This window comes from Boleophthalmus pectinirostris, unplaced genomic scaffold (assembly GCF_026225935.1).
Source record: "Boleophthalmus pectinirostris isolate CB_2022bp ecotype Guang Dong unplaced genomic scaffold, ASM2622593v1 HiC_scaffold_10, whole genome shotgun sequence".
NCBI classification, from domain to species: Eukaryota; Metazoa; Chordata; class Actinopteri; order Gobiiformes; family Gobiidae; genus Boleophthalmus; species Boleophthalmus pectinirostris.
In genome coordinates, this window is record NW_026570971.1 from 24769846 (window position 1) to 24792034 (window position 22189).

At 36.6% G+C, this 22189-nt stretch overlaps 1 protein-coding gene across 1 annotated transcript; it reads right to left on the minus strand.

Annotated features, from left to right (window-relative positions):
- Positions 1-1159: 1159 nt before the first annotated feature.
- On the minus strand, positions 1160-3186 carry LOC110157343 (nanos homolog 1-like). The gene has a single exon (XM_055160119.1). The coding sequence runs from the start codon at positions 2773-2775 to the stop codon at positions 2131-2133; it is 645 nt and encodes a 214-aa protein (XP_055016094.1). The 5' UTR covers positions 2776-3186; the 3' UTR covers positions 1160-2130.
- Positions 3187-22189: the final 19003 nt, after the last annotated feature.

Here is a 22189-nt window from a genome sequence, read left to right on the forward strand (position 1 = left end):
TGTTTTCATGCTTTAGATATTGGCCATTAATCACAAGGATCAAACAAGACCGTGTTATTATTTATTTACTGCATTTTGTTTTGTCTCTTTAGGTGCCACAGAAGCAAGATGGCTGTCCCAACTTCTACCTTTGCTCGAGTACATCCTGGACAATGCAGCCACTCACAAGGTAGAAGAAACAAAGAAAAATACTAAAGCATATTCTTACATATGCAATATGGGTAGTATTTTGTATGTTTGTATTCTGTAAATCTGTAAAGTACTATTCCAATAATTATTTATTTATTTATTACAACTATATATATATATATATATATATATATATATATATATATATATATATATATATATATATATATATATATATATATATATATATATATATATATATATATATATATATATATATATATATATATATATATATATATATATATATATATATATATATATATATATATATATAAAACACATCTAACAGGAGATAAGAGGAAGGATTAAATCAACTGTATAGGCAATAACGTCAACAAAATAGTCTTTACATATATATATATTTATTTATGTATATGTATATATATATATATATTTATATATTTATTTATTTATGTTTTTAAATATATACTTACTGTATCTTTTCTGTAGCCTTGTACTTAAACTAACTTTTCTCTTTTCTCTTTAACCAACTACCCTCAATAACTGTAGAGATCTTTAGTTATGTTTTCATTCTTTTCCATTCTTATCCAATCTGTGATCTGGGGGCCAAATTATTTTTGGCTCTCAGGCCTTCTGTTGAATTGGTGCAAATGATTAGAAGCATTCTTTTTTTACTACAAATTCAACTATTTCTGTCACTGTAACACCTTCACTATAAATGTTCCAATATGTGACTCTTGGTGAAAACTATTTGAACACCCCTGTTCATGAATATTAAATTTTTATTGACTTGATCCCTAATACTGCAATTCTGTACTGCAGAGTAGACATAGCAGACATATCAAGATAAAGCCCTTGTCAAACTTTCAGGGTTAGGCCTCTCCTGTTTTGTAATTCTTCTATTTTACCAGGTGGGGGCAGCTTTGTTTCTCTATATAGCACCTCAACTTTGTTACAGGTTAATTTATATCAAGACCATGTTATTTAAATGATCTCCAGTCACGTGTAAGCAAAAGCAAGTTTGTTTATTCAATTTTACAGTGAATATATTTGATACAATAAGGTAAAAAATAAGTACATATATCCAGTTCTCATTGCTAAAATCTTCACACAGTTACATATGATACAAAAATTGCAGAAGAAAGCGTTGTTTTGTACATTCAGTTCATTTGTAAAGTAGGCATATTCACATTGATCACATAGGACTAAAAGACATCCAATACAAACAATACAGGGCAAATCTCCATTCAAAAAGTGAATAGCTTTGGTAGAAAAACCCAATCTTTGAAAAACATGTGCTCAATTTAACTATTTATATTAATTCAAATAGGCGGACATCTTGGTTTAAAAAACATTCACGGTATTAGAAGCGCTGCATATTCATTTACGTTGGCATCGCACTAAAAGGTTGCGCGAGCTGCTGACATGCGCAGAACTGTTTGCACTGGCACAACACGGATACTTCTGGGTACAGCTTGAAAGTGGGCATTCACACGTCGACTCGTAAACAGTACTTTGGTTCATTTATACATTTTGAGTGCTATTGGGGGGGAATTCAACTTAATTCTCATCAAGTGTGTGCTAAAACTATGTAGCTTATTTTCTCTCATGTGCTGTTATAGGCTTATGAAGAAATCTCAAGCAAAACATGGTCCATATCAGCATTTTATACATTAATGTAAACAACGTGTAAGTATTATAGCCTCTAATATTTAAGATTTTTAAATTACATCTCCAATGAAGTTTAGGGAATAATAGTTTCCTTGGTGGCCTTATAGTTAGACTGTCAACTTCACATTCATGTATAAAGGTGTTATTTTTGTAAGCTAAAAATGACACTATCGTTGCAAAAAATATATATTTGGAAATGGCAAAACGTCTTTATATTACGTTTTTAGTCGTCACTGATGTAAGAAGACCGGCTTGAGCATCAAATGAGGCTCAGAAACTTCGCACAGTGTGTTTATCAGTTGAACTTTAGAAGATTTTAAGTCTCTTGCCGATAGCTCTGCCAGTCTTGGGCGCGCCTCGGTGGTTCTGCTGGTCCCTGGACAGTGGGCAGTACTTAATTGTATGCGCATTGTCCCCGTTGGCGCTGCAGAGAGGGCAGGTGTACGCGCGCAGGATGGGGCACAGCACTCTCCCGTCCACCGTCTTCAAGATGTGAGTGCCGTAGACCTCCTCCGGTGCGCCATTATTCCGACAAAACACGCACACTTTGGGCTCTGGTTTGCACCTTTGGAAGTGCTTGCGCCTAGAGAAGAGATCCAACCCGGTGAAGCTGCCTCTGTAACCGGGACAATCTTGGTCTGACAGCGGGGAGTCGTGCTCGTAGGGCCGGAGGAGAGTTTCTTTTAGGTCGTAGATAGAAAGCGGAGGGGAGCTTGGAGGCGCGCAGCAGCATTCAGCGTGGCCATCGCTGTCCCGGCCGTGCCCAGTTACGCACGGGCACATTGGCGACTCATCATCCAAACCCAACGTAGCTTTTAGAGACTCCGTGATAGAGTTTGGACTTGTTGGCTTGTTTTTGGCAACGAGGGTCGACAAACCAAGATAATCGTTCCAGAAATTGAAGGTGTAGTTGTACGGAGAGTCCAAGTATCCACGGTCTAACAAATCCATCTTGTCAACAAAACAATACGCGCGCCAGATGCAATATTGTTCAGCATGGGTAGAAGTTATTGCGATGCTTACTCCGGTCTGAGCTCGACTTCAGTGTGCAGGACATCAACACGTAGACGCAGATAAGTTCTCCCAGAATAAAGAGGGGGGCGTGGTCTGGTTCAAGTTGATTGTGCGCTGGTCTCAAAGGAGGGACCACAGAGAGAGAGAGAGAGAGTGAGTGAGTGAGAGAGAGAGAGAGAGAGGTGCAGCTCTGCGGGTTATTGAGCCGGGAAAATCATTCGCCCTTAGAGAAAATGACTTTAATCTGCGCCATACAATCGTTACGCGTTACACAGAAATATTTATCCAGGTGCCTTTGAGACTCGCGCTGTCTTTCACCTCTAAGGACCGTGTTTTTCTGGATTTGAATCTGCAATGTTGTCAGGGGCAACACACACTCTTCGGTGATATATTTGTTTCGTTTTAGTTCGGTTTATTTTAGTTTGAAGTGAATTTCCTCAGAATTGTGTGGATGTCATTGACACAGAAACGCCCTTAGATTTGTGGGTTGTCTTAAAGGTGTACTACGCAACTTCTAAGGTGGAAAGTCTGCTATTTGCTTGTCTCCATGAAATGTTCCACAGTAGCGCATTAAACATATCTGCCTTGCACTTAATTCAAATACATGTGTTTTATAGCTCAAAAATACATTGAAAAACATATCAGTGACTTGTCTCCTTTGTGAGGAAAAACGGTAATATTGCTATAGAGACGAGCAGGTAGCAGACCCTCACTCAGAAAAGTTACACAGTGCACCTTTAAGCTTGCTTGTTAGTATACAATTGTGCATTTGAAAACATCACATAAAGCTGCATTTTGTTGCTATTGTGAGGTCATTACGTGGAAATAGGCCTAAGTTTGTTGGACAATACGTTTTTTTTTGGTATAGACCTATTGTATTAAAGATGTACTATGTAACTTTTTGGTTGGGGGTCTGTCACCTGCTGGTTTCTATGGATATGTCATTGTTCTGCCTGGATTGTTCCACACTATGACATTAAACAGCTCTATTTATTAAATTACAAAAATACCTAAAGAAACAGGCGCTCTGACTGTGAGCGGGGTTGCCTCTCCACAGATCTGACATGTAACCTGGTGTGGTTTGGTCTCCATGAAGATAGAAAGGTTTAATACTGTGAAACATTCCAGACAAAGCAATAGCATCTCATAAAGAAATATGAGAAAAGAAAAGTTACACAGTGTACTTTTAAATAAAATTACCATTGATGTTCTTGGATAGGCACATTTGTTAAGCTGCTATCCTGCTGCTGGGTCTAACACAAAGATGGTACATTTAACATAAAACAGTTTTGCATTTTCCTATTGTATATATACATTCTAAGTATTTTTTATTATACTTAAATGAACAGTGTTTTTTTTCTTGTAACAAAAGGTGTATGAGCCATGAAGCAGCGTAACCACCAAATGAGCTCTCCTGAATTAGACTCAAACTGCCCCATTGATTGTCCCACATCATAAACCAGTCCTATTGCCTTGAACCAGAGTGAGTCCTGCACCTGTTCCCCAGCTCCCAGGAGTCCCGGCTGTGGCTTTGTGATCCCCCGTATAGCCCCTCCCCCCCTTCTTCCCCCGCACCCCCTCCCTCAACGGCCCATTTAAGAACATTAATATGCATCAAAACGCTGCGTGTCAATTCATATCTGGTGAGGCAGACTAGACAAAAGGTAGTTACAGACTGGGTTACTGTTTAAGTTAATTTGAAATCATTAGGAGCTGTCTTTGAAGATGCATAATTTGTGCATGTTTTGAATTTCAGCCTATAGTGCAGGTTATCCAACACACACTTTACACATTATTCATGAATTTGGTCTATTTTATTATATCTGAACTAGTTTAGATGTTTTTCTCATTAAATCCAATAAATATCAAAGAGGTGTTAGGAGAAATATTTATAGCTGGTATGAAATTCCTTTAATAATAGTATCATGCAATATTTAGCCTTCAAATAAAAATGAGACTGAAATAATTTTGCAGTATTTTCTCTATATTAGCTTGAACATTCCAGCCCTGATAATTTATTTTATTTAGAGTTTTTTTAGACAATGATATGATAATTAAAAATACCTTATTGTACTTATAATCCATTATTTGAGAGCATACTTCATTACAAACATTGTATTTAAGAGTCCAGTATTGAGTAGGATCATGTCAGATGTCCTTCCTGACAGACCTCTTACTCTACACAGGCTTGGGACTGTCACAAAGACTATACACTATTTTACTATGCTAGTCTACTCGGTCTATCAGTCACAGCCACTATAATGATTGCACTTCCTTTAGATGTAGAAAACCCACCTCTTAAATTCACACTGAAACCTTTACTGTAATTGTACTGTTTTCTAAGACATCTCAAAACCAGGACAGAAATCACTCTGTCTTCTGCTGTAAAGTTCCTCAGGTGTAGAAGAAAGCATGTTAGCGAGACATTGTTTTGTATGAAGGAATACATTATCTATTCGCCACACACAGGCCTCTCAAGGTGACCCCCGTCTCTGCATACACAAAGGAAATCATGGGAGAGCATTTACGAGATGAATGTGTGCCACTTCACAACAGATAAATTGAGCTGAAGCCAGTATGACACATGGAGGAGCTGCTTTCAAGTACACAAAAATCATTTTAAGGCATAATACACCTTGGTTTAGTCTGTGCATAGAACTGGTTTAGTCCTTGTTTAGTTCTGGTTTAATTCAGGGTTAATCCTGGTTTAGTTTGATTTGGTTGAGAATTGATGGAGTCTTTGTATTGTAGTCAGTTATGCCTTGGATTTTTGGCACATACACATTTAAAGGTACTACTGCTATTGCATCTTCTTGAACTTCTCTATCTTGCATTTTGTCCATTTGCAAGCGTTTTACTGCTCAAAAATATGTCAAAAAAACGTCTGACCTGTAACTAGGCAAGGTGGCGTCACCTGATTGTCTTCATAGATGTCTCATAGATGCATTTAATGCCATACTGTGAAATATTAGCGACAAAGTAATAACATCTCCACAGAAAGCAGGTAGCAGACTCCTGTAGTTACACACAGAGCTTTGAATTAGAAATGTAAAATTGCACTCGATTTATGTTGCTGAGCCTGTTATTCAGGATGAACCTGGTTAAACCTAGGTTAGACCTGGGTTTAGCTTGTTTAGTTCTATATTAGTACTTTGCCTTGGTTTATTAAACTTGGTTCAGACCTGGTTCAGTCCTGTCAAACCAAATACTTACCATTTTAAAAGTATTTAAAATCGCATTGTGATTCTGGTAAAACAACTTTAACCTGTTCATCGTGACTTCTTGTTAGATGCTTAATTCAAGATGGCCGCCTCATTATTGATTACAGGGAAAGGATCCAGGTTCATTTGGCCATTTGGCAGTAGAGATGCTTTTGTGGTAGAGACCCTTTTTCAGACTGAATTGACCCACAATTTCCTGTTGGTAAATTATGAAAAAAAGCAAGTAGCAAAAAAGTACTTATCACTTATAAAAATAAATCATTTAGTTACCAGGTCATCTATTCTATACTCCTTCCCCTCGCCTCTTTTAAATACAGTTTAACTTATTCTTATTCATAATATAAACTTGAAGGGCCCATATTATGCTATTTTCTGATGTATGTTATAATGTTGTTTCCTCATCAAAAACATACCTGGACTTGTTTTATGTTTCATTCACACGTGTTTTACACACAAATCCTGCATATTTAGGTTGAGTTCTTTCAAACAGGAAACATTCTCTTCCACTCTGTTCTGAATGAGCATTTTGAGCTTTGAAGATGTGGACAGACTAATAAACCTGGATTACACAAGCATGTGTGAATGAAATGAAACACAACTCCAGGTATGTTTTTTGATACTGTAACATTATAACATGGCTTACAACAGTGAATTTTGTGGAATATAGGACCTTTAAAACAAAGTCCACATCACTTCCTTATGGCCGTCTTGTCTTTTCCCTTCGTCTTGCTTCATTGTTTTCCACAGCTTTTGTAAACACTGAAAGGGTTAAACCTTCATGTGTAAATATAGCCACCGCCTGAAGACCTCCTCTAGTCCTCCAGTCTCTTCAGTGCCCATTCATCAAAGTCAGGTTGAATAGAAAATTAACAAATCCCTTAATTAAAAGGCCCCTCTCCTCTCCCTCCAGTGAAGCACGTGCCAGCTGCATGGTTACATTGTGCTCTATTTAAACGGCTTGGCTTTGGACCACATTAAATATATGCAAATAAACAACCCCAAAGACCCACCCACAACCTGCTAGTCAAGGATTTAATTTTATAAACTGCATAAGGTGCCCAATAACAATGAGACAGAGAAGAGGGCTAGTGGGAGCTTGGATGTTGGTTGTGCTGTATTAAACTAAAGGGAGTTTTTGGTTAGACCTATATACAAATGTTTAAACCTGATTTCATAGTATTTAGTTTTACCTTGGTCCTGGTTTAGTCCTGGTTTAGTTCTTCATTAGTGCTGATTTAGTCCTATTAAGACAAGATTAGCTGTTGTTTAGAACTGATAAAGCAGGTCAGTTCTGGGGTAGTCTTTGTTTAGACTTGGTTTAGTCATGAGACAGTCCTAGATTAGTCCTCATTTTGTTCTGGTATAGTTTGAGGGGGGCAGATTACTGAAAAATTATAATATTGTGAATGTTGATTTGAAGATATGCAGTTTTTGATTATTGACTATATCATTTTTTTTTTTTTTTTTTGCATTTTTTTGTAAAATATGCTGCAAAAAGAGTTGATTAAAATGAAAAAGTAAAGAATAATGTAGATCAATTTTAAAGGTTATAAAGGGGTGTTTTTGAACTTGTGAGCAAAATTCACATCATTTCACATTTCCTGATACCTAAACCTCAGCCATTAAGTTTTAATGCCTTTCTGTTGGATTGACATTTGATTATTGTTATCAGGAAACCAAAAGAAATATATTGATAATACATTTTTGTCTATATTGTCCACCCCTAGGTAGTCCTGGTTTAGTCCTGTTATTCCTGATTTGGTCTTGTCTTTTACTTTATTTAGTCCTGATTTAGATCTGGTTAAATCCTTGACAAATCCTGGGTCCATCCTGCATGGTTTAGTCTTGGTTGAGTTCTCAGTTTAGACAGTGGGGGCTGTGATCTTTGACCCTGAATTCTCTTTTGGGAATATTGTCTTATGTTTTATAACGGTCTGTCCATCTGCACATCCACAACCACCTCCCACCTCCTTCCTCACCCACCAACCTCACCCTTCTCCCCCTAAGACCCCCTCACCCCGAAGACCCCCAGGACTTCCCCATCCCAGACACGTGTCACTGTCACCACCAGCCTCAGCCCGAATGCTAAACAAGCCAAGGTCAACACCAAATTAGGGGGTGTCTTTTGGGCCCGTCAAGTGCTTTGTCACGACCACCGTCCCACTCACAAGAGGCAAGTCCGGCCCTCCCCCCAAACTCCTCCCCCAACAAGCAAACACAAGCAGGCCATGGTGTACAATGGACATGGTGGCTTTGTTTTATTGGTGGTAAAAACAATAGTTTAACTCTGTTCACTTCATTAAATGTGAAGCCTCAGTGTTGACACTGTACTAATGAAAGTAATTTAATGCAATCACATAGAGTTGTTTTATTGATCACATTTGCCCTGGTTTATTCCTGGTCATAAACTGTATAAATAAGTGGACTGAGGGAGTGAGACGTCACCCATAGCATTTGGCTCCAGTCAAATTAAGCTCACAAGGCTGGCAGTTATAGGATCGAATTTGGAGCAGAATTCCGTATTAGGAATAGGAATTTGTTTACGGACAAACAGTGAAATGAAAACACCAGGATCTATTAGAGCAGGTTAAAATGAACATTTTAAAACCAAAATAACAAGACTTACTGCAGCAGTTACAGAGAGAGGGTGATAATTTTTCAATATAAAGACAACTGGAAACTGAATTGATGGGGCCAGAAGCACTCACAAGAACACGTCCTATTTGGAATAGCTAGCAATTTAGCTATGTTTATATATGTATATATATATAATCTATGTTCCAGATGGACTGCAACGTGTCAGTGAACAAGTTTGGACCTGTAAACATTTTTAAACTAACTAATTCTGTCTTTCACATTTTTAAATTAGTAAAAATGTGGTACAGCACCTCTAACCCTAAGATAACATTTGTTGAGGTGGTTACATTCTAGTCCATGCATGAGAACTATTCTATTTGCTCGAGTGGCTTTCACCTCAGTAATCCACATCTGAGAAGCGTAGCCATCATCAGAAACTTGTTAACTTCGCAAAAACCTGCTGAGATTAAAGAGGGAAGTGGCCAAAAGGGCTTATAGAGTCCATCTATACAATGGGACAGCAGGGATTAAACCTGGATTTGCGAAGACCCCCACACACCACCTCTTCATGTCCGAGGGTCCCAGGACGTAGCACCTTTGTTGGGTTAACTAACTGCACTTCCCCTGGACACGCTGAGTACACCAATCCCTTTTTAATGACGCAGGGAAAATTCCATTGTCTGGATTGCCACACACTTTAAAACAGTGCAGCCAGGCGAGTGGGAGATTGGCGTTTGAAGTCCTCTTTACTCAGAGCTAGTACATTTTAGTGCTGCTGTCTTGGGTGCAGTTACAAATGGAAATGTGTTGCATATAAGTTAAAGTGGTTTTCAAACTGGTACAGACAGAGCTTGAGGTACTCTGGAAAATATACAAATAGTATAGATATGAAAATGGATAAAATCTCACTTGTTGTTTTAGAGGTATGCAAAATTTTATTATTTAGCACATTCTCTTTAAAGATCCTGTATTATGCAAAATTGATTCTTGTGAGCTTCAAACCATGTTATAATGTTGTTAACTCATCAAAAACATACCTGGAGTCATACGTTTGAGTAATCATTAGGTATTAATCTGTCTGTTTCCCAAGTTGAAAATCCTCTGTTCCACCTTGTGATGTCATGAAGTTGTAGTTTTCAAATTAACAGCTATGTTTCACCTTTTGTTCAGTAGAGATTGGCAATTCCTGTCTGAAATTATTCAATTGATTGTAGTGAAGGTGTATGGAGTTTAAAAACACAGTGGAGCACTTCCTGTATTACCACATGACATCACAAGGTGGAACAGTGTTTTCCATTTGAGAGAAGAACTCATCCTATATGCACATTGATGTGTTAAACATGTGTGAATGAAACAAAACATAACTCCAGGTATATTTGTGATGAGGAGTCAACATAAGAACAGATCTGAAAACATTCTAATATGGGCCCTTTAAAGTTGAAATAATATCCATCTTCATATAGTATTAACAAATTGAACCTTTTTTAAACTTTCAATTAAAGTCATTACACATTTAACCATATAGTTTTAATAACTTTTTACAATAAAATATTACATAATTAGACAAGTTTCCTTCCGTCTAAATGCAAATTGTTTTAAGTTGAAATAATTCTGAAATGCACTGCTCCTTTATGGCCTGAGCTCTTCTGCACTAACACTAGTCTACTGCCAGCGTTTAATTGCCTCTGTGGCCACTCGTGCTTAAAATATATGAGGCTCTATAAGGCTTAATGGTTTGTATCATGGTGCTATAAAGCAGAGGATGTGTGTATCAGGGACAGAGCTGTTAACTGCTATAGTAAGTGCACTTCCTATTGTTGAACATATACACAACATAATGAAGATATACCTGGCAATAAATACTGTTGCAGTGACATTATGACTGCTTAATGAGATTGTTTTTATCCTGTTTAGAGACTGTAGATTTTTTCTCTTTTGCTTATTTTGACAGTTTAAAGAAGCTTAAAGCTCCTATACATGAAATTGACTCTAGTGAGCTTCGAGCCATGTTATAATGTTAGTTCTGTCAGAAGCATAACTGGGGTTGTGTTTTGTTTTATTCACACATGTCTGAGTAATCCTGCATTATTAGTCTGTCTATATTTCCAAAGCTCAAAATGCTCTGTTCCACCTTGTGATGTAATGAAGCGGTAGTTTTCAAATTAACAGCTCCTTTTACCTTTTGTTTTGTAGAGATTGGCAATTCCAGGGCTGAAGTCATCCAAATGATTCTAATGAAGGTGTGTGGAGTTTAAAAACACAGTGGAGCACTTTTTGTATTACCAAATGACATCACAAGGTGGAACAGGGTTTTGCAATGAGGAAACAACATTATAACATGAATCAGAAAACAGTGTAATATGGGCTCTTTTCTCCATATCTATCCATGTTTAGATTTAATTTAATTCTCAACTCTCCCTGATGTGGTGGTATTGTTTGACCCATTTCCCATCTGCAGCCCTCTCACAGACAGGCCCATGTGCCAGGGACAGGGGCAGGAGCAGGAGGGGTGCTGGTCAATACCACAGATGTGACCAAAACCTGGGCCACCCTCAGAGACTGGCTCCAACCCAACAGAACAGTCCCATTACAGTATTAAACCAGGACTATAGCGTTTAAATAGACATTGGACATTACACAGCCATAGCTTTAAGGATAGAAGCAAATTTTACTGTGAGCATATTTGAGTGAGAAAGTTATTATACAAGGTTTCATTAAAATACTAAGTTGTTTTTGTTTATGAATGATTTAATGCATCATCCCTACTGTTCCATGCTCATAGCTCGGAGCAATATCTTCTTAAAGGGCCCATATTATGCTATTTTCTGATCTGTGTTATAATGTTGTTTCTTCATCAAAAACATAGCTGGAGTTGTGTTTTGTTTCATTCACTCATGTTTAACACACAAACTCTGCGGATTTAGCCTCAATTCTTCTTTCAGACAACACTCTGTTCCACCTTGTGATGTCATGTGGTAATACAGGAAGTGCTCCACTGTGTTTTTAAACTCCATACGCTTTCACTAGAATCATTTGGATGATTTCAAACCTGGACTTACCAACCTCTACTGAATAAAAGGAAAAAGGTAGCTGTTAACCTGAAAACTACCACTTCATGACATCACAAGGTAAAACAGATCATTTTGAGCTTTGGGCATGTGGACAGACTAATAATACAAGATTACTCACTATACATGTGTGAATAAAACAAAACACAACTCCAAGTATGTTTTTGATGAAGTAACAACATTATAACACGGTCTAAAGCTCACAAGAGACAATTTTGCATAATATAGGACCTTTAACTATATTTTTGCCAATAATAGCCTCCTTTGATTATGTCTTATTCACATCCATGAGTTTCACAGGGATGAAAAACCAGCAACCTTGCCATGATAGAAATGCACAATTCAAAATAAAATCTTTCGTCTTTTGAATGGTGAAAAAAGGTCTTCACAATGTCACTTTTAAACCAAGTTAAAACCCATAAATATCATTGCCTTGACCACAGAACTTTTCACTTGTGAATGGAAAATAAACTTCACACATTTCAGTTAGATAACTTATTCAATAGTTGCTTTGTTAAAAATTGCCAGCTTCAATTCTTCAAATGTTCAAATCTCTTGGACGTAGCCTTAATCCTGGTCATACCCTTTTCAGAATCGTATTAAACAAAATTCTTTCTGCATTAATTAAAATGTCCACTCCTTCATTCTCTATCCTGAAATATTAATACCACATCTCTGAAATGATTTTGTCCCTGGCGTTTCCACAAATCAACCAAGACTTTTTAGTGAATTTCAGAACATGCTCATTATGGCAATGTTATTGGGTTCCCGTGTTAAATAAATGTTTAAATTTAAGTATTTTTTTGGCCTAAAATCAAAGTTTGACAGCCCTGCTACATTCTTTTCGGTCCAGAGAGCATGAATGCCCAGATGGGGGAATATCAACTTTCACTAATAATGAACTAAACTCCTGAAGAGGGCAGGGGCTGGGCTTCTGTGGAATGTGGGTCAGCTGCTACTGCATAGTTTGGGAAAGAGAACATTAGAAATCAGATAAGCAAATTAAATTCAACATGACACTGATAGCTGCATTATGGCACAGTATATTAGCTCTGTCCTTCACTATTCCCCACTATTTCAAGGTCCCATATTACAGTATTTTCTGATCTATGTGGTAATGTTCTTTCCTCATTGCAACTACATCTGTTTGGGCATATTTAGGCTGAGTGCTTCTCTCAAATGGAAAAGCCCTGTTTCACCTCATGATGTCATGTGATAATACAGGAAGTGTACCACTGTGTTTTTAAAATCCATACACCTTCACAAGAATTATTTGGATAGTTTCAGCCCTGGAAATGGTGATTTTCAGATTCTAGAATGTGATGATGTCATACTTCCAGATGGAGGGCAAGAGCCAGTTTTTCCTGATTACATTGTATTTTGCCATGAAATACTGGAAAGGTAAACCAGATTATTTTTATTATTGACTAGACTCAAGACCATGTGGTATTACAATGCAGTTGAACAATATTTGTTTTACCTGCCCCCCATCTGTATTGAATAATAAACCCTAAAACCCAGCAATTAAAGGTAAATGGAGCTGTTAACTTGAAAGTTACCACTTCATGACATCACAAGGTGGAACAGAGTATTTTGAGCTTTGGAGATGTAGAGACTAATAATAAAGGGTTATGAATATCAGTGAATGAAACAAAAAACTCCAGGTATGTTTTTGATGAGGAAACAACATTATAACATTGTGGCTTAAAGCTCACAAGAGTCCATTTGGTGTAATACAGGGCCTTTAAAGATGGACTATGTAACTTTTTGGTTCACCACTTGCTTGTCTCCGTGGAGATGTTAATGTCAAAATATTTATTCAGTTACTGGTACCTTGGTACAATACATTCTGTATTGTGTTGTTTCTTGGCAATGTTAGGACATTTGAAGATTTCCCGATTCACAACCAATACAATAACTTTACTTTACTTTACTTTACTTTACTTTACTTTAAAAAAACAAAGAAACTATGCATTGTATGCTTGTAATAGTGTGTGAAAGGTATTTGTTTTAATAATTGATTGAATATATGAGGGATCGCATATGAATGAAAGTAATTATAACGATTGTTTTGAGAAATTAATCAACCTTGATTGTAGGTGGATATTGTCTAACCATGGAGCAAACATATTGCTTCCTTTGTGTAGCTCACTGTTTTGTATGCATGTCTTCCCTCATAAATACATTAATTAAAAATAAGTCTATCACTAAATCACAATTTCGATAGCGAACACTAACAATAAATAAAAAATGGACAGGATTAAAGATAGAAAGAAGAATGTTGAATTGAATTTACATATTGTTATTGCCTCTTGCCTTTCCCTGTGTATAACCACTGCTGTCATTGAGTTGTCCTTTTCAATTTCCTTTTGTTGAGTCATGTCTCTACATTAATTGTAACTGCCTAAATCAAATATATTTTCTAGTTTTCAGTCCTGGTTTGGTCCTCTCTGACAGCTCTGCAGAGAGGATGAATCAAGTCCATAGACCAGGGTCAAGGTCCTGATTTGGACAGATTTTGGCCTTGGGGTCCTTCATATTGTCCAAAAGAGCCATTGAAATGCATGTAGTTTATTAAATAGATTTGGCTGACAGCAGAAGGGCCATCTGGGGGGTTGCAGTATCCAGGGAAGCAAAATGCAAGGATACTAGTCTGTCTTATATTGATTTTCACATTGAGGTGATTAACTGCGTTGTTTGACTTTGGGGTTAAATTTGCATGTAATTATTGATACTTTGCAGCAGATGTCATCAACATTCACTGGTGGTGTGATGCTAACTTAAAGCACTGCTCTGTTAGATGCTCTGTTACTCACATTAGATTTTAGTCTGAGCTTTATTTTTACACAATCTGACCAGAGAGATTTGTGCTTTTAAACAAGGCCCTCACACATTAAATTACAGTCACAAGCTAGCTAGTATTAGCCAACAGTTTTCTCACTCTGACCTTTTTTGTTGAATGGTGTGGTTATAGACTAGGGAGGGCATGGTTCAGTAATGGGCTTCATTATTGTTGATTGTTGATTTTTTTAATGGCTGGTTTATAGACCTCTCCTCATCAAAAACATACCTGGAGTTGTGTTGTTTAATTCACACATGTTCAACACACGAGTTCTTCTCTCAAACATAAAACACTCTGTTCCACTTTGTGACGTCATGTGGTAATACATGAAGTGCTCCACTGTGTTTTTAAAGTAAATGTGACATAATAGAGCCAGATAACAAGGCACTAGCACAGATGTATATATTTTTTAAAGCGTAGATTGAATTGAGATGGCTTCCGACATTCTCACAGTCATTTTAAGTTTTTACCTTATATTGTGACCTGAATATTCTCAATTATTTACCAACCAAATGACATTGTTTCAGACCCTCTTCAGATTCACTGTTTCATTTATAACATTGATAAAAACAACATGGCCGCCTTTGTCCCCTTCTCCATCCCCTGAACAAACATCTCTGCTCCTTTTGTTTGCACACATCCCCGTTTCCATGGCACCTCATCTGAATATTCAGATCTGTGCTAATGAAATGCATACACCATTATCAGGCTTAATGAACTGTTGTGTGTGATTAGAAAACCAGGAAGCTGTATGTTTCTCTATAATATCAGCTGCTTAATTTTGGCTTATGGACAAAGATGGGATCATAAATATTGTAAAGGATTAGATTTTTGAAGGATAATTAATCATTTAGAGTGGTGCATTGTGTAACATTTTTGGTGGAGGGTGCGTCAAATGCTTTTCTTCATGCAGATGTTATTGCTTTGTCTGGAATGGTTCACAGTATGGTATGAAACCATCTTCATGAAGACCAAACCAGACAAGTTACAGGTCAGATCTGTGGAAAGGCAACCCCGCTCACAGTCAGAATGCCATTTTTTTTTTTTTTTTAGGTATTTTTAGCAACAGAAACACTTGTAATTTGAGTCAATGTTAGATAGAGCTGTGTAATGTCATACTGTGGACAGAGCAGAGACATATCCATAGAAACAAACAGATTACAAACCCCCAACCAAAAAGGTTACATAGTGCACCTTTAACTTTTATTTGCAAATGAGTTTAGTTCAAGTTGTAATCTGTTTTCTATTACTGTTATTGCAAAATACTTTTAGTGGTTTTTGTTTTTACTTCAGTCACTTCTTGTCCACTGATTATGTTTTGTCTAAAGATTTCATTTTAATAAAAAAAAAAACAAAAAAAAACGGTCTGTCCAGTTTTTTATTATTGCTAATGTAAATGATGTATAATACTGAGGAACATTCTAGGCAATGCAATAGTATCTCCATGGAAAGAGTTCCATCAGAAAAGTTGCATAGTAAATCTTTAAATAAACATTTTTGTTACACTTTCCAGTCCTATGTTTTACCATTTACTGTATAAAGATTTGGAACTTGTTTTGCTGTTGCAGTGGTGTAAAAATAATAAAGAGACAGTGTGGAGGTTTGAGCAGCAGATAAAACAGTAGGTGTATGTGACACTAATTGGCCTGTATCTTCAGTTGCCCATCGCTCGACTTCAGCTCAACTGTACAGAGCAAAATAAGCATGAATTGTTTGCATAACATGTCACATAAGTTAACCAAAATATTCAGACGTTTAAATAAATATATCATCACACTTATTTCACAAGTCTATTTAATTGCAAAAGTAACTCAAGTTGTCATGACAACACTGAGACAACTATAACAAAACAAATCTACAAAATGCAGTTTAGAGTGCCATAACTGTCCTTGTGTACACAGTTTCAGAGATAAAGGTGTATTGTGTAACATTTCAAAATAGAGTGGGCAAAATTAAACATATCCATCAATACTTTATCCCCAGTAGTTCAACAAACATCCTTCAAAATGACACTTCATTTCACCCTGAATAAACTGAACTCTGCAGAAAAAGAAACTGCCTTTTATATTTTCTTACAAACATAAAAATGACAGGCTTATCACCGCTGCAGGAAAAGAAACTCATCTTTCTGAGCTAGCATGAATATAGGCATTTATTTACACCTGATAATTTTAAAGGTGCACTGCGTGAAGCTTGATTTATGCTTGACATGAGAGTCTACGTGGCCAAATTTTGTCATTTTTCCAGATACGCCCACTTCAGCATTTCAAGAAAATGTGTAATTATGAGGACAATCTACGCGGAAATGAGCGGGATTCCCTTGAAACTAGTTTAGAGTAGAAATGCTATTTAAAAAAATAAAAAAAAAACATTACAAATAGCAAAAAAACAGACTTTTATTTTAGTCTATTTTTTGGGTAGCGGAGATTCAAATGAAACCAATTCCCAGACAGATAAAAATGACAAACTATAGATAAAAATACAATACAATAAATATAACAAAACAGGAACATTGTCTCTTGCTCCTGTATAAAGCAAATCTTCATTTTATTGTCAAAACTAGTAATATTGTGGTCATTGACACTTGTTCTTATATCCCACTTTGATGGCCCTTGGTTTTACAGCTCTTACTTCTCACATACACATCCTCTCCCCCTCTCGCTGAGCTCCAGTAATTTTTTGATTGTACTTGTGTTTACAGACACTGCTGAGACTAATGAATATTTCACTGGTTCCACAATAACAGTCCCAAGATGGCCGACGCAAACACCCCCCACTTTTGTCCGTTCACTGTAGACAAATCTGCATGAGAGAGGGCTGAGCTACGACCTTTCTTCTCTACTGCTTATACTCCAGAGACCACGCTACTACACAGCTCCATATTCTTTGCCATATATAGTCTAATACAGTGGCCTATGCAAGGAGCTATAGGGAAATAAAGGCAAGCCATTTAGAATTACGCAATTTCATGCATTATTCAGAGAAACCGACAATGATTTCACCTCCTCAACTCCTCAGAGACTAGAAGGAGATAACCGTTAGTGACAGGAGCAGCTCATGAAATGCAGAAAGACTTAACAACCCAATCTGCAGATATTACCAACCATCTGAATTGGAAATAGACACATGGGTGGCCACGACACAGACTATATAGACTGCATAGATTTAAAATGTTTGATATCACATTTCGTTTTATATAGTTAGTTTGGGAGCCGAGTTTTACTACCACAATGCTGCATTCACTTGTCCTGGTTTGATCCCGGTTTAGCCCTGATGTAGACTTGGTTTTGTCCTGTTCTAGTACTGGTTCAGTTCTGGTCTAGTCTTATCCTAGTGTTGTTAGCAAGTCTTTTATATTGTTTTGTTTAGATTTTGGTTTTGATGCTACTGAACCACTTTTTTTCAAAATGAGCTCATTTAGTGTGGCATTGTCATCTGTGAGTTTACCATGAGAGAAGTGAACCAAAATTATAGAACAAACTGGCCACTAAGATCCAGGTTGCAAACAATGGGGTATTCTTGATTTTCATAACATTGTTTAACTATAACTGCTGAGTTTAAGATGGCATCACAACATTCTATAGGTCAATAATGTTTAATACGAATGTATATGAATGTTAAAGTGTAGTTTTTTGTTATAATACAGGAAGTTGTAGAGACTATAACAGCAGGGACTGCAGATGGAAACTAGCTATTTAGGTCTAATCTGGTGTGGAACATTTCTGTTTTTATGGGCTTAATGTCTCTGTACTTTGTCCCCTCAAATAAAGATGAACCACAACAAACGTTAATGGGTCTAATCACTAATAGGAATTATCAGGTTCAACATTTGTGAATTTACCTTTTGGATATTTCATGGCAAAGTACAATGTTATTTAATAGGGAAAATGTCCTCTTGCCCCCATCTGGGAATATGATATCATCACAGTCTAGAATCTGATAAGCACCAGTAGTTCTCCTATGGGAGGCTCTTCTCTTTTTGCTGAGGTTAAATCAAGGGTGATATTTCTCATCTATAAGCTTGTGTTAATTAATCAGATAGTTTAGATATATGATAGTTTAGAGTTTGGCCTGTTTATACAGTTATATTAGGTATTTGCATCTATTCTTATATAGCCCCAAGTTAGTGTTAAAGATCCAATACGCAAAATTTACTCTTGTGAGCTTTAAACCATGTTAGAATACCTCCTCAAACACATACATGGCGTTCTATTTTGTTTCATTAAACGTACATTATAAGTCTGTCTACGTCTCCAGAGCTCAATTCCACCTTGTGATGTCATGAAGTGGTTGTTTACAAGTAAACAACGGTAAAAAGTTTTACCTTTTGCTCAGTTGAGATTGACAATTCCAGGTCTGAAATGATCCAAATGATTCTAGTGAAAGTATATGGAGTTTAAAAACACAGTGAAGCACTTCCTGTATTACCACATGACATCACAAAGTGGAACAAGGTGTTTGAGAGAAAAACTAAGCCTAATTATGCAGAGTTTGTGTGTTAAACATAAATGAAACAAAACACACCTCCAGGTATGTTTGTAATGGAGAAACAACATTATAACTGAGATCAGAAAGTAGCATAATATGGGTTAAAAAAATCAAATGTTCTTTCTGTTGACCTGTCAGTAAATGGTTTTCTTCACTGCCCTCCCTATGTCTGTACATAACCAGAAAGAAAAAAATATTTGTTCATTTAAAACCCCACATTTGTCATTTGCTTTGGCTGGGTTTTGTTGCCATAGACGACCTTTGTTTTTCTATTCAATCCCAGAATTAGCCGTGCTCCCTCTCTGTGGAAATGCGCTGAAGGCCACACCAGCAGACACAGTAATGTCCCTCAGGGTGCATTTTAAATAGACATACAATCAATCAAGGTCAATCTTCATTTATACAGATGTTTATGAGAGTGGACATAGAGATGGTTGTCACATAGTATTGTTGGAATAGAAAAGGGATTTTAATAAAGGCTTTTAATGAGTATGCCTTGGTAATGCTTTTTTATGGATAAAATCTCCATAGTCACAGACAAATGTTATATTCCTGGTATTTAGACAAAGTATTTTGTATTTATCTTGATTTGAGCATGCTCTACGGCTTAAAATAGAATAAAGGAACACAAATGACACAAGCATAAAAGGTCTTTTATTTTCTCTTAAAACAGGAGAAAGACAAGATTTTCTCACTTGAAATTAGCAACAAAAATTGCAAATGTGCTTAAAATAAGAAAAAATGACTTATGACTTAAATGAAGCTTATATTATGATCAAACTGCATTTGGCTGGTTATTAGACATCTTCAAATTGAACTAATATTAATATTTGTCCCTTATTACCACAGATGATAAGACACAAAAAGACAAAACTGAGAATATATTTTAAAGATAGTCCATCCTCTCCCCTTCTATCCTACCCTCTTTCTTATTCTCCTTGGGCTTTCAGGCTCTGTTCAATAATGCAACTACAGTATATGTATGTATGTATGTGTGTATGTATGTATGCTTGGTTTATGCTTTATTAATCATTAACAGGTAATGTGAAATTGCTCAGAGACACTAACCTCAACAAAAGTCTCCTCTCCTCTCCCCTTCCCTCTGATCACTCCTACTACTCTCTCCCTTTCCATCTCTCACTCTCCACTATCTTTCTCCCACTCTCTCCCCCTCTCGTTTCTGTCTTCTCTTTCTCTCTCCCTCTTTTTCTCTTTCTCTCCTCCTCTCTCACTCCCTCCCTTATCTCTCCTCATTCTTTCTCTCTCTTTCTTTCTCTCTTTCACTCATCCCTCTCTCACTCTCTCACTCACTCCTCTGAGCGACATTAATTCCCTCTAAGTTGCCGTTCAGATGAAAGTGCTCTGGTGGTTTTTGCATCGGCTCAAAGAGACTGAGCGCGTCTGGTACATGGGCTGACTCTCACAGACTTCAATCACACATAAAGGACCCCCTCACACAATAGACCCCAGTTTTTTTACCCTAATCTTGGGATTTTAGGCTTTCTTCGTGGCACTTTCTTTGCTTTTGTCCACCTTTTGCACCAGAGGATTAAATTGCTGTTGCGGAAATCATTGTTTTGTGTTTTGGTCCAGCCCAGTGCCTTTCTATTGTCCTGGGATGTAATCGGGGTCCTCTTTAACAAAATAAGGGGTTCATCTAAGTCTAGTTTTAGAGAAATGAGCAGCGGATACCAGAGAAGGTCACTTAGTTTGTACGAGGAAGCAGTACCTCACAATATGTTGTTTTGTTTAGATGGAGAGCTCTAAAGTCTTAAAGCAGCTCCAATTTAGGACAAAGACATCAGACAAAAGCATTACACAAGTCGTAAAGGTCAACTTTTGAGAAAACATAGCGATAGCAGTTGTGTCATAGTCTGTAAATAAGTAACAACAAACCTGAAGCACTATTGGTTTTTTAATGCTTGTCATAAGCAAATAAAGCCATTGCAGGGGTAAGTGTAACATTTTTTAAACTATTTATTGACTTTTTAGTAATATTACAATGCCCAATAACCAACAATAACAACACAATATCACGAAGTCAACTCTTAATGCAAACTCTCTAGGTGATTAACCACTGTATTACATGAAAAAGCACCCTTTTGTTCATATTAGTTATTTTAGATCATTATTTAGATGTCCAGTATAACTTTAAAAGGTCCTTATTACACTCTTTTCTCATCTATGTTATAACATTGTTTCCTCATCAGAAAACATGCCTGGAGCTGAGTTCTTCTCTCAGATAGAAAGCACTCCTTCTGGCCTACTGAAATTAGTATTATGACATTTTTTAAAGCTTTACTGTTAACTTGAGTGCACTCCCTTAATCTTGAGTGGGCTCTGGTACTATAGATTTGAACTTTATCTTTGGTGTGTTTGTCCTGGACACATTTGCAGCCTGCCCATCTATGGGAGTGTATTTCTCCTACACTGTGTTACTTCTTGAGCTGAGAAGGAGGGTCTAAGGACGGGATGGGACAGTTATCCATTTGCTTGTTTTCTGTGCATGTTGGTTAATCTGTCAGTTATTGACCAATGTCCGTTTCACTGTTGGATTTTCAAACTTTCTATCAGTTAAATTAATGATCTTTTTAAGCTCTAAGAGATAACTGCTGTTGTGATTTTATGTTTACAAAAGTGAATTGATTTGAAAATTATTGAATCAAATAATAAATCTGGCACAATGTTTTCCAATATAAAATAATAACATAAAGTGTTAACAACCAATGCAATTTTACATTTTATACTCCTAGAAGCCCCTGTGACCTACTTTTAGGTCCTTATCATAGATTGTGTATCTCTTTTAAGAACATCGTAACTTGTTCATACAATTATTTCGTCAACTGCCATTCAAAAGTTTGGACACATCCTCTCATTCAATATTTTTTTCAATATGTTCACTATGTTCTACATTTTATATACATACAGAAGACATCACATATATGAAGTAAGGTATATAGAATTATGTAGTAAAAAATGAAATAACATTTTATATATTTTATATTCAAATCCTCACCACCCTTTGCTTTATTGAAAAGTATTTAGTAGAGTTTTTTTTTTTTTTTTTTTTTTTTTCTTTGCTACATAATTTCATATATCTTGCTTCATATATTTGGTGTCTTCTATATGTATATAAAATGTAGAAAGTAGTGAAC